The sequence below is a fragment of the Pholcus phalangioides genome, unplaced genomic scaffold (assembly GCF_987345545.1).
Source record: "Pholcus phalangioides strain wild (caught in Gottingen) unplaced genomic scaffold, Ppha-v1.0 ptg000011l_1, whole genome shotgun sequence".
NCBI lineage: Eukaryota > Metazoa > Arthropoda > Arachnida > Araneae > Pholcidae > Pholcus > Pholcus phalangioides.
The window spans coordinates 8,510,466-8,527,907 of NW_028301604.1; the positions used below are offsets into that span (position 1 = coordinate 8,510,466).

The window sequence follows — 17,442 nt, forward strand, 5'->3', positions numbered from 1 at the left end:
AAAAAAAATATTTTTAATCAATGTAAACTCTGCGCTTGAAGACGGCACAATGTCATCAAGTTACTGTACTGGATGAAATTGTTATTATTTCCTAATTAGTTTTTTTTTTGTGTAAAAGATTATGGTTTCATTGAGAAATGTCAGTTGTAGCTTCCAAAATATGCATTCTTATAATGATAAAAATCGCAAAAAGTGGTAGCAAGCAGTTTTGTTAATTTTATTCTCTTCATGCGGATAAAAGTAGTAATGAGGGAGTACCCACGCAAATGAACCACAATTGAGAAGTTCAATCTTTGACATCGTTTTCAACAATAATACATGTATCAAAAATATAGGTTAATATTGTAATGATACTATGAATTTTAAAAAAAAAAACTAAAATGCGCGTGTGAAATTTTTTTTTAAATATTTCATTCATTCCAGAGAAATCATGTACGCAGTGATAAAACTGTTCTTGTGAACATAATAATGACTCGTTATCAGGATTTCAAGCCCATCAGAAAATATAAATAATCAGATTTTCAAATACGAAAATTATCAGTTTCTTGACTTCAATTTCGATACGGTGAAAATCTGATATTTCGTAGGATGACAAGCTACCTTCAAGTGGCTTTTTGGTTCATAATATGACCGCTCTCTCGCAGGCGAACGAAGCAACGTGCGTGTTGGCTTAAACACAACACAATATTTCACATAACAATCCGTACTATATTTCATATACAGGGCGCATAGGTAACGGGGCATATGGCATTTTACTGGCGAACCATTGGTCCTAGAGGCATACTTCCAGTTGGAAAAAGTACCCGAATAATGTGTAGTACTCAGATATTTGATTCATGTTGCCAGGGGTTACAGAGTTATTGAAATAAAAATGTTAACTTTTTATGCGGACACCCTGTGCCCCAAAACCCAATTGGAAAGTTGTTTCCTGGTCTCCGACAAAAAAATTCAACGTGTCTAAGTTCAAATTTTCACTGAAATATTCCAAGAAAGTTGGGAAAAAAACAGCATTAAATGAGGGGAAACCATTTTACCCGTATTGAATGCTGTTTTTCCCAAATTTCTTCAAGTTTTTGAATTTGCATATCTCGGTGAATATTGCACTTAGAAACGTGAAATTATTTTAGTTGGCATTGGGAAAGACAGAGCAACAACTTCTTAATTGGGTTCTTTGGCACAGGAAGACGGTATAAAGAGTTTTTTTTATTTATTTTAGAGCTATACAACCCCTTACAACATGAATGACATATCTGAGTTGGACACATGATTTGGATACTTTTTCTAGTTGTGTGTGTCTCTAAGATTAATGGCTCATCAGTAAAGTGTCATACGCCCTGTTACTCATGCAGCCTCCAAATACGCGTAAAAAATAGCTTGAGACGAAATACAGTCAACTCTCATTGTAACAAATACCATTACAACGGGAAAAATATCGTTTTAACGAAAACTTTTCTAATCCCTCGGATAGGTTTACATAGGAACAATATAAAAATCTGGAGTTCCTTTGTAACGAAATTTCGTTATTACGAAGTGATTTCTCGGGTCTCTTGGAGTGCCGGTCTAATGGAGTTTGACCAAAGCGTATTAATAAAGGGTCTTTAATATGCTTTGGGGTTCACTGTATTTCCAAAAAAAAAATCTGACATTTTTGCAGTAAAGTAATTGAACTTCGGCAATTTGATCTGAAAACAGTCCTTTTTATAATGATTATGCCCTTTTTACTTTTACAAATTTAGGAAGGAAACAAAAGGAAGAAAGGGTGAGGAGAAAAAGAAAAATGGCCAAGACGGGCTCGGTTGTGCGTAAATGCCTCGAAATTCCACTTGTGCGCAAGGGGATTCGTGCCTCACTCTCAGTTTTATGACAAAATTTCACATTTATGAGACGTTTGACTACGGGCACGAGATTAATCTTTATATATAGCTTTCAATATTAAAATATTTCATTTATACGAAGCACCATTTCAATTATTTGACATTTTCATTTTGATTCGAACTCTAAATCATTGGCATTTAGACATCATTTCCAACTATCAAATCCAAGCAGTTTTTGCAGATTGTGAAAACGCGTCGCTGAATTGGTTTTGCATGCGTATTATCAACACTTAAAAACCAAAAACCATAAATTTTAGGTTGACAGATACAAAGAGGCGCATTGAGCGGGTTATGGACATTTCAAAGTGAAGACTTGCGTGAGAATTTATTGCACTTTTTTTAGAAATCAGCAGAGGCAGTGAGTCTCTAATAAACGGATTTAAATTGCTTTAAATGTAGTCATACGCCTTTTTAGAATTTTTTTTCTAATATCCACAACATTGTTTTTGCAAGATAGGAAAATTGCATTGGAATTATTTAGGATGCTGCAGGCCAGTAGTAGGGCAGTTAAAAGGAAGCATTACAGTATCGATTAAAAAACCGTTAAAGGAGTGGTGTCAATATCTTGGAGGAAGTCCCAATACAGGGGCAGCTCGAGCTTACCTGCCGCCGGGTGCGAAGCCTCATGTGCCGCCCCTACTGGCGGCCCTGCCAGGAGGCTGATAGGGATTCGGTGAAGGGCACCTGGAGATAAACCTGATTTTTTTTTTCAGAAGAAAGCCGCACATAATTGTTTACCGTGCAAAATGTGCGTGACCATACGTCCCGCTTTCCAAGTAGAAAATTTTTTGTTCTAGAATTATTTTACCATTCTTAATAAACGCGGGATAACTTAATCCTTGAAAGAGCACTTATTTTTGTGAGCCATCATCACTTATCCTGTGAAGATGATATTTAACGGGGTAATTTTTATTAAGAAAATTTTTTCAAACGTGTTTCTGGTATTCCAGGGGCCGGACAAGTGAAAAACCAAAATTTTCCTTTGCCTTCATTTGACTATTGTGGATCAAATTCTGAGTGAGGGTATGGGCCCCTAGGCTGGGATCTTTCGCAGGCCCCCCCTCCCAGTCAGATTTCTCACGGCCCCTTCTATAGTTAATTTATAGCCTGAAAAAGCCAAAAAATTATGAGAATTGTCCCGGGCTCTTGTGGGGGCCATGGGAGAGGGAACCAAAATGGCCCTTGTAATAGAGTACAGGGGTGGCACTTGGTCACGTGACCCATTGCGGCCACGCGGGGTACTGCTTGCTAAATCCGGGGTGAATGTGTAAAAAAAATTCAATTTGCCAAAAAAAACCAAATTGTCGGCTCTGGAGAATCGGAAATGAAGGGCCGAAAATTTTTTTTGTTAGGAATTGTTTGGATAAATTGTGAGGGAGGGACATGACCTTCTAAGGATAGGACTGACAGGGCTCCAGCTTGAGGTCCGGGACAAAATCCTTATAACTTTTCTTTTTCCACTCAATAAATTAACTGTAGAAAGCGCCCCGTGGAAAATCGAGCATGGGCAAAGCCTCCCAGAAGTACCTAGTAGTATCTAGGAGGCTTTGGCAAGGGGCCTACGAAAGATTCTCTGACGAAGGGCTATGGAGAGAGCAATAGGTAGGAGGTGCAAAAAATAAGTCCCACACGCGTACAGATTTTGTCTCGAGCCGCCCAGATAGCTTCCATTCTTGTTTCTGGTATTACGATCAGAGGCCTTGTCTATTTTCTCAACGTTTCCGTTGTCGAGGTATAGTAGGACTCAAAAGCGTGATGTCGTGAATTTTTACTGTGTTAAATTTTGTAGTCTTAAGTAAAGTCTACGCTGGCGCCCGTTACAACCTGCCGCCCAGGTTCGCCGCACCCCTTGCACCCTCGCTTAAGCCGCCCCTGTCATAATACAATATCACAGCAATGTAGTTTTAAAAAATTTAAATTTCGCGAGTATTTTTCCCCATGTATGATTTGATCTCTTGGAGTTCGTTATAACTGAATTCGACTTTATTTCTTTTCAGCAGAGGCAATGGATTGGCACCCCCTTTCAAAATTCATAAAAAAATACCCCAGAGCAATCATTCTCTATTCGATTTTTATAAATATATTCCCCATCAGACCACTCAGTGCTGGCTGTGCTAAACTAGATGGCTATCCGTCTGTAATTGCATGAAAACGATGGGTTTTTTACAAGCTTTCATTTTCCACCCATCTACTTCTTGGATTACATTTACTACCAGCACTCAAAAGAATGTCAATGAATGGTCAACAAATCTTTGTTTTCTTCATGGCAGCCCTCTTTGAATGAAAAGTCTGAACACACACAATTTTCTGTCTTTACAGTTATTCCATTTTGCTTAAACCTCTTCTATAGTTTGTGTCAGGACCTACTATCACCCCCAAGTCGTAAAACCACCGAGATTACATGAACCACTTTTTTTTATTTCCTTCTTCTTCATGTTAATGTTACTTGAATGGGGAAAAATTACGAAAAAGATATTCTATGCATTTTGTTTGAAATTAAATTTTTTTAGTCACTGACTAAAAAAATTTAACGTCACAAATTTCTTCGTGGCCCCCGTATTAGTAGCCGTGGCTCCCCTTTTGCAAGATTTTCATCCGTGGCCCCCCTGGAATATCCTAGGGCCCCCCTGGGGCCATATGGCCCCTGGTTGAGAACCACTGCTCTATAGGGTTAAGGTCTGGAGATCTGCCTGGCCAATCCATCCGGCGAATATCCTCACTCTCTAGAAAATCGTCGAGCAGAAGAGCTCTATGTGGCCTCGCGTTATGGTCCATTAAAATGAACTCAGGGCCAACTGCACCCCTGAAAAGGAGAACGTAGGACTCCAAGACCTCATCCCTATACCTCACACCAGTCACAGTGCCTCTTTCAAAGACATGGGGAGGTGTGCGGCCATCCAACACGATGCCTGCCCAGACCATTAAACCTCCTCCGCCATAATGGTCGATTTCGCTGACATTGGAGGGTAGGTAGCAGGACCCTGGTTCTCTCCATATGAACGTACGCCGAGAATCGGTGCTTAGGCTGAACCGGGACTCATCAGTGAAGAGAACGGTCGCCCATTGATCCATACTCCAATCTCTATGCTCTCTGCACCATGATAAACGGATTCTCCTGTCCGTAGAAGTGAGCGGAACGCAAACAGCAGGTCTTCTTGCAAACAACCCTCTCTCATGAAGTTTTTTGGAAACAGTCACCCTTGATACACGGGTTCCTGTGGCTGCATACAAATCACGAGAGAGCTGAGAAGCTGTAGCACTCCTGTTACGCCTCGTTATAATCGACAAATGGCGATCTTCTCTGGCCGTCGTGGCTCTTGGACGACCTTACCCAGGCTTTCTCTCGATGGATCCGGTATCCTGGAACTGTTTCCATAAGTTACACACGACGCTGGGCGTTAAATTGAACTCTCTACAAATCTGGACTTGAGATTGGCCTGCTTCTAGCCTCCCCACAATTCGCCACCTCATTCCATCATCTAAACGTTGGTGGTTACTCATTTTTACTCTTACAATTTGAAATTAACCGATTGCTGCAAAATAACACCAAGAAATTCGCCGAGGTGTGCTAGCGAACGAAATGCGTCTTAACTTACGCGCTTATGAAGCCTGTTTCTCTACTGGCTCCGCCTACACACACGTGTACGCTTACGTATTTGATGTACAAGATTTGCATTTTTGTCTAGAAGCAGTGGTTTTACATTCAGTTCAGTTCTTTTCATGAAATTCGATAAAATATGCAAATTCTCTTAATTTATTTCACCAGTGTATGTTTGTATGGGCACAAATGGGTAAAGACAGCAGTTTCCTGCATTCTCTTCGATAATGTATGGTGAACCTAAATGTGAGGGTATAACTTTATTTGAACCCATATGCATATTACTACGCAATATCAATTATAATGGGTGAATGATTTTATCAAGTCTGCCTGCAGACCACCTATGCCATCGTCACGAGCCACCTCTGGTCCGCGGAGCATAGGTTGAAAAACAGTGCGCTAGATAGGTTTCAATGTTTTGGGTTTTTGTATCGGTAAAAATGGCAAGAATGGAAGATAAATGATAAAATCATTAAATATCAGCGTCACATTCTGGTTGGTTATAATTTCCATAATTTTTAATTTGATACTTTCCATAACTATTGTTGAGGAGGTAACTTGCAAATGCTTTTCGAATGAGTTGCTTGTATCATAGGCATATGACTTGGACGATAGTGGTCGATATAACGCTATAGAGATTGTGCACTAATACAGGGTGTTTCAAAAGACTCATCCGATTTATAAAAAATCAACTATTCAGCTTTTAATCCGTTTTGATCGAATAATATATAGGTAGAAAGAGAGAAATCTCGAGTTTCTCATGGAGTTGCCGACAGGTAGCGCCAACGCTCTTCCTTCGACCGCCACGTCAGTGTTTGTCAAGATTGGCTTTTCCCACAGTTATTAACCGATTCGGATGACTTCATTTTCCAGCAGGACTGGGCACCATCACACTGGAGCTTGGACGTTCGAGAATTTTTGAACAATCGCATTCTTTAACGATTGATCGGCCGTACGGGACCTGACGATTCAGTTAAACATCACTGGCCTCCAAGATCGGACCTCACAGTGTGCGATTTCTTCTTGTGGGGGTTTATAAAAAAAAGACTACGTTTATGTGCCTCCCCTTCCCGCTACATTAGTCGAACTGAAGATACGCATAACAGCAGCAGTGGATGCAAACATGCTCTCAAAAGTTTGCGATGCATTTGACTTCTGTATAGACAGACATATGTCGTGCATCCCAAGGTGGACATGTTGAGCACCTTTAATTTGGTTTGTAAAAAAACTCTGATTAGCCATGTAATATAAAATTAATCCTAAGTGTCTATGTGTTCAATATTTTTCGTAATATACGCATTTCAAATCGGGTGATTCTTTTTGAAACACCCTGTATTATGCGAGGATGATGTCACTCTCCGCTATCCATACGAAGGTTTTTAACAGCTGGCTGATGCGAAGATATATTTGGGAAAGGGAGAAAAATTCAACTGCCTTTGCGGGGAATCGAACCCACGACATTTCACTTTCCGGGTGAACGCACTAGACTACAAAGGCAACGAATATCTCAATATTTTCTTGGAGCTCATGTGCACTGAACAGGATGCATATTTCGCAAATGCACCGCTATACTCCGCGATATTACACGATTTTTTTCGTAAATTTTTCCACACAGCCAATCACGTTGCTTCAGCCTCTACGATAATTCGCTTAACTCTATATTTTAATTTTCGTATTTGGTCGCCGAACAACGGTGCAAACAAGGTAGACATTTCAAATGTGCAATTTTCAATGCAATATAATTCATTTTATTTTTTAAACACTAAGAGCACAAACTGAAATAGTCGAATAGCAAAAGGGGCGGATCACGATTTCAAATTTCTGCAAGTGTGATAGAAAATCTTTGCAAATTTTAGTAAAACATTTTCTAATTTATCAATGCATTTTTCGATAGCAAATCGACTAAAAATAAACAGATAAAAATTACAGTATGAAAAAATATATTGTGCATGTTAATAATCGTAAACAGCTATGAAATATTTAAACATCTATTTAAGTATCACAACTTCGAAAGAGAAAAGATGCCAAAAGGAATTACATTTTTTCAGAACATCATTATTGGTCTTAATTTTTCTACAAGTTTTTGTTATAATATTAATTGATTTATCATGTACTAAAATTTTGAGAGTCAGCAAAATATATTGTAATTTATTGTATCGGCAAAAAAAATAAAATTTTATATATAAATCATTTTCGGACGAGGAGTGAAAAAAAAAATTAAACGAACGAGCTGGATTCTCTCTCTCTCTCTCGAACCTTGGTTACCTAGTTCATACATAGTTTGGTACCCTATCACCTACACCTATATTTCAGTTGGTGGATCAGACCCTGCTAACTATCTAAAGCATAATTTTAATGAAGCCCACTGAAGCGTGAAAATTTTCCTTTTCTGTGAAATGTTTTTCTATTTTCATCACTCGATACCAATTAAACACGGGATTTTAATTTTTCCCTTACGCGAATTAAAGTAAACAATGTTTGTATGGCATACAGAGTGTTAATCGAAGTTATAATATGTTAACCTTTTAACTGCCGAATTAAGATTTGAATTGATTTTAATTTTTTTTCTATTTTCCTTTCCTTAGTTTAGAGATAGCCATAAAATTAAAGAAAAAAACTTTCCTGTATGTTTTGTGGACATGCCCATGTCCATAGAAAAAACATTAAAATTAAAAACAAAAAAATTAAAAAAACATATCGCCTACTTTATTGAAGCGTAAAAATTTTAGCGTTTTTGAAATTTATTACTATTTTCATCACTCGCTACCATTGACCACTAGATTTTAATTTTTCCTTTACGCGAATTAAAATAAACAATGTTTGTTTGGCTTACAGCGAGTTAATCTCTCTTTACAGTAATTGCATAACGAAGCCACCTTGTGATCGAAAGCGCAACAGATCGTACGATATTACAGTAGTGGGAATTATCGTAAACAAAGAAGAGACGTGATTGGCTGAAATCGCGGAATAGCGGTGCATTTGCGAAATTAACGAACGGGACCGTACATGGACGGTCGAACCTAACTGAGGCCAAAGTTCCCAATTGCTGAAATTGCCACCAGATGGCGACTTATTCGAGGATGATGTCACCCTCCGCTATCCGTACGAAGGTTTTTAACAGCTGGCTGATGCGAAGATATATTTATGCGTCCATGTACTGTCCCGTTCAGTGCACACGAGCTCTAAGGAAAGATTGAGATATTCGTTGCCTTTGTAGTCTAGGGCGTTCACCCGGAAAGTGAAAGGACGTGGGTTCGATTCCCCGCAAGGGCAGTTGACTTTTCTCTTTCCTAAATATATCTTCGCATCAGCCAGCTGTTAAAAACCTTCATACCCTGTATTATGATATTAATACACTGAAATAAATAATTTTCTTAAGCGAACATTAAATATTGAAAGAACAGATGTTCTATCATAGTGTTTTTTCTACAGGGTGGACAAACTCCGCAAAAACTTGAAAAATGAATAAAAAGCGGAAAAATAACAAATAAAAACGGTTTGCAGGGTTAGCATCGCTGGTCACGGGAATTTTTTTAAGACACTGAAAAAAAAAACCTGAAAAACAGCCGATAGGTGGCGCTGGTACGAGCGACTTCGGCGGAAATATGCAAATGAGACGGTTATGAGAACTTGCGCTTCTAACCCACAACCAAATCACCGTTATAAACCGTGTATGTGGAACTGCTGCACTGCCGTTGGTGGACTTGTGCCTCGCCTGCAATGTGTTATCCCCTGTGGTGGTGGTCATGTGGAACGCATACTGCTGTAATAAACGATTTGGAGACATTGTGTTCGTTATTTCCGTATATTTAGTTTGACTTGCCACCTACCGGCGCCACTTATGTTTTTTGTTATTTTTTCCTGTCTTGAAAAAATCCCGTGACCTAGTTTTTAATTTCGGTTATTTTCCCGGTTTTTATGAATTTTTAAAGTTTCTACGGACTTTTTGCCCACCCTGTATATAGTGCCTATTTCGTTCCACTCTTTCGAGGTTCACTAAGTTCTATCCTACTATTACTTTATGGCCAATAAGGCTCATTATCTAATTTTATCCTGCTTTTCATTTTACCCTGGGATCCCGGAAAATGTAAGAATTACCGTATGTATTTTAGGTGCGTTCGAAAACGTGAAAAAATAAACCGTCTGGTTGCTGGTATTGTCTTGTAAATTCACTGACGAAAAATAATTGATAAAAAATTTACAAACTTGCGCCATATGCGTATGAGTTTGATGGTATCTGTTTTAGGTGATAAGTATAAATATTCAATGATTAATGTATATTTGACATCAATAACTTTTTGGCGTGTACATAATAATTTGCCTCATAAGTACACTCGTGTGCAAAATTAAGAGAATTAGCACATTAGGTCGAATTTCTGAAAAACTAGTGAACAGATTTTAATGAAATTTGGTATACACAGTTGTAACAGAGAAAGAGATGTACCATACAAAAGTCATAGTACGTACACGTGATTGTCAGTAAAGCTCATCATTGCAAACATAGGGTATGGTCCCCTCTCACAGTCAGACAGGTCGCACAGCGCGACGGCATACTGGACACGAGGCAGTTGAGGAGTCCCTGTGGCAATCGGTCCCACTTCGGCAGCAACGCAGTTTTCAGGGATGGTTCTCGGAGGGTGATAGCGAGATGCAATTGCCCTCCCAAGAGCATCCCAGACATGTTCTATAGGGTTTAGGTCAGGAGATCTGGCTGGCTAATCCATACGCCGAATATCCTCACTTTCCAGATAATCATTGACCAGGTGAGCCGGATGCGGACGAGCGTTGTCGTCCATGAACAGGAAGCGAGGGCCAACTGTGACCCTGAAAAGTGAAACATAGGGCTCTAAGATCTCCTCTCTATACCTCCTAGCAGTCACGGACCCTCTACCAAACACATGGAGGGGTGTTCCTGCATGATGCCTGCCCAGACCATGACACCTCCACCCCCATAGTGGTCCATTTCCCTGATGTGGGAGCGATGGTATCAGGTATCAGGCTCTCTCCAGATGAGTGTACGTCGAGAATCAGTGTCCAGGCTGAATCGCGACTCATCTGTGAACAGCACGGTGCTCCACTGAAGTCTGGTCCAAGGCTGATGTTGCCTGCACCATGCTAAACGCGCTCTCTTGCTTGCTGCAGTTCGCGGGACAGTGTGGGTCTTCTGGCATAAAGCCCTCTGTCATGAAGCCTTCGGGTAAACAGTAAACCGTGAAACTCAAGTTCCAGTGGCAGCATGCAGCTCATGTGAGAACTGTGATGCTGTAGCAAAATTGTGGCGCCGCTCTGAAAGTGCCAAATAACGATCCTCATCATTGGTCATCATGGTTTTTCAGTGACCTTGTCCAGATCTTCTCGATATCGATCCAGTGTCATGAAACTGTTTCCACAAATTGCAGACGATGCTAGGCGTAACATCAAGCTCTGTAGCCACTTGCACTTGTGATTGCCTTGCCTCCATCTACCGACGATTCTCCATCTCATTCCGTCATCCGTACGTTTGTGGCTACTCATTTTACCTGACAACGTTTAAAATTGACCAAACTCTTGCGAGAAACACAGCGAATGTCGCCGAGGAGTACGAGCACACGAATCTTGGAAAACGCCTTGTGCCCTTATCATTCCCTCCGTGGTCACAGCTCCGCCCACACGCACGTGTACGCTTACGTATTCGACGCTGAATATTTGCATACTTCTTCGATGGCATTATTAGTACCTTTGGTTCAGTACTTTTTGTGGAAAGAGACACAATGTGCAAATTCTCTTAATTTTGCACATGAGTGTATTAACAGTCGATAATCCCCCCTTCTCATAGTAATTGACACCATCTAAATATTGGGTTTTAGCCCCCACCCCCAAGTTTTTTTTGAGCACTTATAATATTCCCAATAACTCTACACCTATGGGTTATTGAAGAATTTGCACGGTTATATCCTGTTACTTCATACGGGAAGAGATAAAAACCATGATTTTTCAGCTATTGGAAAAATTGACTACAAGAATACAGAACCTGATAACAATTTCAAACGTTTTCCCGAGATAAGGTTTCCAAGCGGGGGGCAGAGTAATTTCGTTTTTGAACAATGGGAACATACCAGGACACATACGGTGTGCCCAAGCATCTTACGATACCATGAGTTTTTTTTTAATTACAGAACATGACACATACACACAAACACATACAATACCAGGAAAAATCCATATACAGTATATAAAATTGGTTTTCCGGCTGTCTTCTGTATGTGTGTGCATATTCTCTTTACAAATCTAAAATTTTAGACCAATCGTTGCCAAATTTTGCATATACAGTCGAACTTGGTTAATTCGAAATCCAAAGTCACTTGAAAAAAGATCGAATTATCCACTTAATCTATCTTGGATCCGTAAAATGACTAAAAATGGCAACTTAAGCATCAATATTCACATAGAATAATAATTATTCAAATTTGATCATCAATTGCGAAACTGTTTCCCGAATATTAGTAATTGATAACTGTAATTTGTATTTTCTGATACTTTCCTTGCTTTTTTAAAATGACGGTAAAAGGTTTCAGATTTTGAATAGTACACCTTGCTCCATAGGTTGAGCAACTTAATTCGTATCAAGCGGCAAACATTCTTGATGCACTCTATCTGAACAATTTTGAAATGGGCATTAAATTATCAACTTTGGACTTGAAATTGTCAATGGTGCTGGTGTGTGCGCGAACACTGAAGCTTTCTTCTTCAATTGGGTATATTTACTTATTTATGTTATTGTTACTTTGTTTTTATCCGGGGAGTACAAAATAAACAGTATTCGTTCGACAATTTTCGATTGTCTCGTCGTAATAAAAGCGACATTAGCTAAGGAGATTTCATCAGAAATAAAAAATAAAAAAACATAAGAAAACAATACAGAAGATCAAAAATTAGTGTAAATATTTTATCTTGTTGTCGATATCTATGAAATTATAGTTGATATCTATGAAATTGCAGTGAAATATTGATATTTAGAGTTTGAAGGAAAAAAATCGGGTTTAACAAACCATCAATTTAACGAAAATCGTACGCCGGTATTAGTCCCTTTGAACGAGGGTCTACCATTCCCTGACATACTCCTGAAACGTTGGGTGCTATAAAGTACTTCTTGCTCTACATCCTCCTTCTTCAACTTATCCTCCCTTCCATGCCCCTGTGGCTTCGGTCGGGAATAAGACGGAACCTAATATCCAACCATTTACCTCCCATCGCTCGTCTAACCCTACTTTTGAAAATTATCCATGGCTGTTTTAACTTTGACACTTCCCATATTCTAATCAAATCTTCACATTTTTCCGATAGACTCAATCACTCTTAAAAATTGAAACCCCTCCTTTCATCCACAGATTTTTTCAAATTTAGTTCCCCCCTCCTCGAACAATTATGTATTGGAACAACATTACATCAAGTACTATAGATTGTACTTCAATTTTTAATTTTGTATGTAACATCAATAGTCTTCTATGTTAAATCCCACTATTGCATTCTCTTGTATAGGCCTCGGCCAAACTATATTGTATAAATAAATAAAAAGTGATGTCTCCATACAGCGAGATGGTTTTTTTTGTTTTTTTTTTGGTCAAAGACTTCCTTGTCTTCGAACAGGCCAATTATGAAACTTCGAACACCTTTAGATGACATGAATGAATGAACGCCAGAACTTTGCCACTGGAACCCCTTTAGATGACAGTAATTCTGAGGAAAATAATGTTTTTGAACCACAATGTGAGCAATTTTGAACAGCAAATGTTTTGAAATCATTAACATTATGCAAGAAATATACTTGAAATACTTTTTCAAGTAGGTTTCTGAGTACCAAAATGAGGAAATGAATAATTCTCAGTGTCTCGTCGTATAAAATGTTCATCAAATTTGTAATTATTTTCCTGTGCACACGCAATATCACTTTGTATGTTACTTACACAACAAATTGAATGTATAAATCACAACATAAAAACAACTGCAAGCGTATCATTGACTGACTAACCAGGGGAGGATCTAGAGCCCGCTGCCGGAAGGGTTAATTTTACAAATCATTTTATAAAATTACTTTCAGCATGGAGTGGCTATACGTCCTGCATTTTGTCCCATATTTTCTGTGATAGTCCCGTTTTCAGTCTTTCCCCCCATTCCGGCTGTTTTGAAAAATGTCCCAGTTTTACCCGTTTTTTAGTCGAAGTTTTCTTTAATTTGTTGTTGCAATATTATCATATAGAAGTTCCAAAAATTTTATGAATTATCGCATTTTGCTTGGGGGAGTGATGACCTCCCTTTCCCATAGATCCGCCCCTGCTAACAGCCCAACTAGTGGCTTTTTTCCAACTCGCTTCGTCTCAAGTACATGAAGTGGCAAACCTCTCACACATTCAAAATGACAAAAAAGTTTTAAAACATGATGATAATATAAACAAATGCTCAAATTCTCAAACTTAGTGATTTTTCAATTTTATGAGCAGTTTTTGGTTTGGGAGGAGGGAAAGAATTTGTTTCTCAAAATGTGTGTAAAATTTTGTCTTTGCGTGCATGATTTCTGAAATCTGATTCAACCAATCCTTATGAAATTTTGCACACTCATTAACCTAACATAGGTCTGTAGAATGAACCTAAATTCTTGAAGATTGATTGTAAATTTAAAATTTTAGAAATTTTGAAAAAAGTGTAAAAATTCTAAATTTTTAATGGGAAATTTAAAAAAAATACTTTTCCCCAAAATTTTGCAAAACCTGAGGTTCATCCTAATAACACATTTGTACCAAGCAAAGCAAAATAAGAGATCATTCTTACTACTCGTAGAATATAACTTACTTCAAAAATCATATATAGGGATATTTCAAAAGGTTTACAATGAAAAAGATAAGATTAGTAACTCTGCACATGATAAATTTTCAATCACAAAAACTAATCTACTTATTTATCTACTAATCTACTACTATTTAATTAATTTACAAAATAATGCATAGATTTGCCTTGCAGGGAAGCGCTAACCATCGTGTGCCCCCCCCCCCCCTGAATCCAACGATTTACGCATTCCATGACGTTGCAATTGTCACAAGCATGAGTGTATAAGAGGAAATTTGATGTGGAAATAATTTATTTATCTTATATATAAATGTGAAAGTATGTATGTATGTTTGTTCTTTATACAAATCTACAATTTTAGACCGCTCGTCGCCAAATTTTGCATATATGCCAAACAGGACCGGGATTGAACCATAGGCTACTTTAAAAGTTCATCAGAGCTGTGAAAATGCCCGAAATAGGCGAAAAACCGTTGGGCAACAATGGTTCCTGGGTCCCCAACAATCACTTTCGGAATGCTTACTTCGGTTACCGTGGTTCTCAAACGATATGCCTTTACAATAGTTTGCCTCTTTTTTAATGCTTCCAGTATTATAGTTTATTCCTTTATAATGGTTTGTCACTTTTCCAATCCTCCCAGTAATTGAAGAAGCGCCGGGTATTATGGCTAGTTTGATGTAAATTAAAAATGAATTTTTGGTGTTTATTTTTAATTTAGTACTCAACCTGGTGCGTAATTCTAATACAACACAATATCCGTGTTGTTATTAGAATGACCAGAGTACCGCAAAAACAACTACACAAAATATTCTATGTAGTCAGCGGAGCTTACTTGTTTCAAATTAATGGTGTGTAAAAAAATTCTAAATTTTTCAGTGATTTTTACTAGATTTCCAGTGACACCACACGCATAAAATAATTTACTGTACCCTCTATATATCCTATTTTCGTAATGTTCTGAATGATATTTTTTTCCAGGGAGCAACCCATCTTTACCACCAAAGCCCATGTCTTCCACATTGACCCGAAGACCAAACGGTCTTGGGTTCCGGCTAGCTCCCAGGCTGTCAACGTTAGTTTCTTCTTCGACTCCACACGGAACCTCTATCGCATCATCAGTGTCGAGGGTACAAAGGTAAGCACAATCTATTTCATCATATTTTTTCTTTCAGGTGTAGATGCTACATACATTCTATTTACGACATTATTAATCTTTTCCTATCCTATGTCGGATCTCGTCTGACAGATACTTTTATGTTTTCTGCTAAACATCTTGAGCCGCTTCGTCCCTTTAATCATTTTATGTAACCTAAAATAGAATGTAAGATCATGTTTATGTATTTTTCTTGTAACTTGAGATTATCTATATGTAATCCACCTAACTTTTCTCCGCTGAAAATGAATGAGAAATCGCAAAAGAATTGGACAGGAAAGGGTAAAAATATCTATAAAATTTACATTAATGTACGTTACACTATATTAACAAAAATTACCACGTGGACAGGGGCTGATGTAGGAGGGGCGCCAAATCAAAGGTTACGAAACAAATAATTACAAGAAAATTTGGAAAAAATGTTTTGTCTGCAAAATTTAAACCATGAATGTATTGGATGGAATAATTTGTAGATAAAGCTACAATTTTTGATGGATACACATGGTGTATGCGATATGTATGGTGTACACGGTGTATGTATATTTTTTTGGAAAAAAAAGAATCTTTTCTCTTGCTGTACTCATCATTGTAAACCTCTTGGTTGGAATAGATTGTTTGAATAATTTTATGCTTGAAAGTTGTGCTATTAATTTTGTAGAGTGAATAGGGGCTGTAGGTCAAACCTCATTTAAATTTTACAATAAAATTTATATAAAATAATAAACCTATCTCTTCTCAACTAATACAGAAGCAAAATTTTTTGCATTTTGTGCCCAGGCTCATTAGCGTTTGTTAAAAGAGGTTTATTTTATTGAACTTGGCGCTTGCCAGTTCTTTCTCCTCCTCTTTCTTTTTGTTGATCTGCTTGGAAATGAGCCAGTTCGGGTGTTACGGGCTCTTTCCCAGACTCATCTGTAGCATTCGGATCTGATCTTAGCTAATTAAACCCTAGGACTATGACTGCTGTTTTTTGAAAAGAGCGACAGGTGCAAAGTCCTCTAATAACACTTACCACAAAAATCTCTCCCTCTGGTGAGAGAAATGTAAAATTTGTGAAGTACGCACACTCGAAATTATAAAAAGCAACTGATAGGAATGGTTAGAACTTCCTACTTTCAAAAATTTTTATGCATCAAACATTTCTTCCCCGATTCAAATCATAGATTTTACGTTTTAAAAAATCATGTTTATCTTAAAATTCGGTTTTAAAAGTTTTATATTTTATTCAGTTTCGATTTTAAACATCGAACACTATCGCTGCTGTGAATGTACACTTGCAATAAAATAATAATAATAATTTTTATTTAAAAAAAAGAAGAAAAATACAATACATATACATACAATATTCTACTTAAGGGATCGCTTGATCCCTCCAGAGTATACAAACAAATATTTCTGTGGTGGCAAACACTTCCATACACAAGTACAAACAAAATATACAAACAGACAAATATTACAGAAGCCTTGGTGTGACAACACTGTAGTGGGGGCTAAGAAGTACCTTCCTATTGTAGTAAAAGATTAATATAATTAATTAGTGTTTTGAAAGCTCTTAATTCTTTTGCATATTTTATTTAATTTGGCAAATTATTAAAATATAATGGAGCTAAATATATAAATTGCTTTTGGGTTAATGTTTTTTTAGGTTGTATAATATTATATTGAAAACTTCGGATAGAGACATGTGTTTGTTCACACACACACGCACGCACGTTTTTTTTTTTTTCTTCAATATTAAATCTATAGTCTGATTGATAATGATAATTATAGGCAGATGGTGTATGGTTACAAGAGGAAATAATATTTATAGTTTTTTCAGAGGACTTTTATTAAAACACTTAAGTTGGACTCATAATCACCTCCCCAAACACATGTAGCATAATGAATAAGTGAGTAGAACCAAGAAAAATGAAGTGTATGAGAATGGAGGAGATATAATATTTTTCAAGCAATATAAATGAACATTCATGTATTTGTTACTAAGTCATAGGCTGAAA

General features: G+C 37.6%; 1 protein-coding gene across 2 annotated transcripts in view; it reads left to right on the forward strand.

The window, feature by feature from the left end:
- homer (protein) overlaps positions 1-17,442 on the forward strand; it is a 242,861-nt gene that overhangs the window by 80,614 nt on the left and 144,805 nt on the right. For both annotated transcript variants that reach the window (XM_089238954.1, XM_089238952.1), the window contains exon 2: positions 15,271-15,427. In XM_089238954.1, the coding sequence (XP_089095080.1) occupies positions 15,271-15,427 (157 nt within the window). The remainder of the gene's footprint in view (positions 1-15,270; positions 15,428-17,442) is intronic.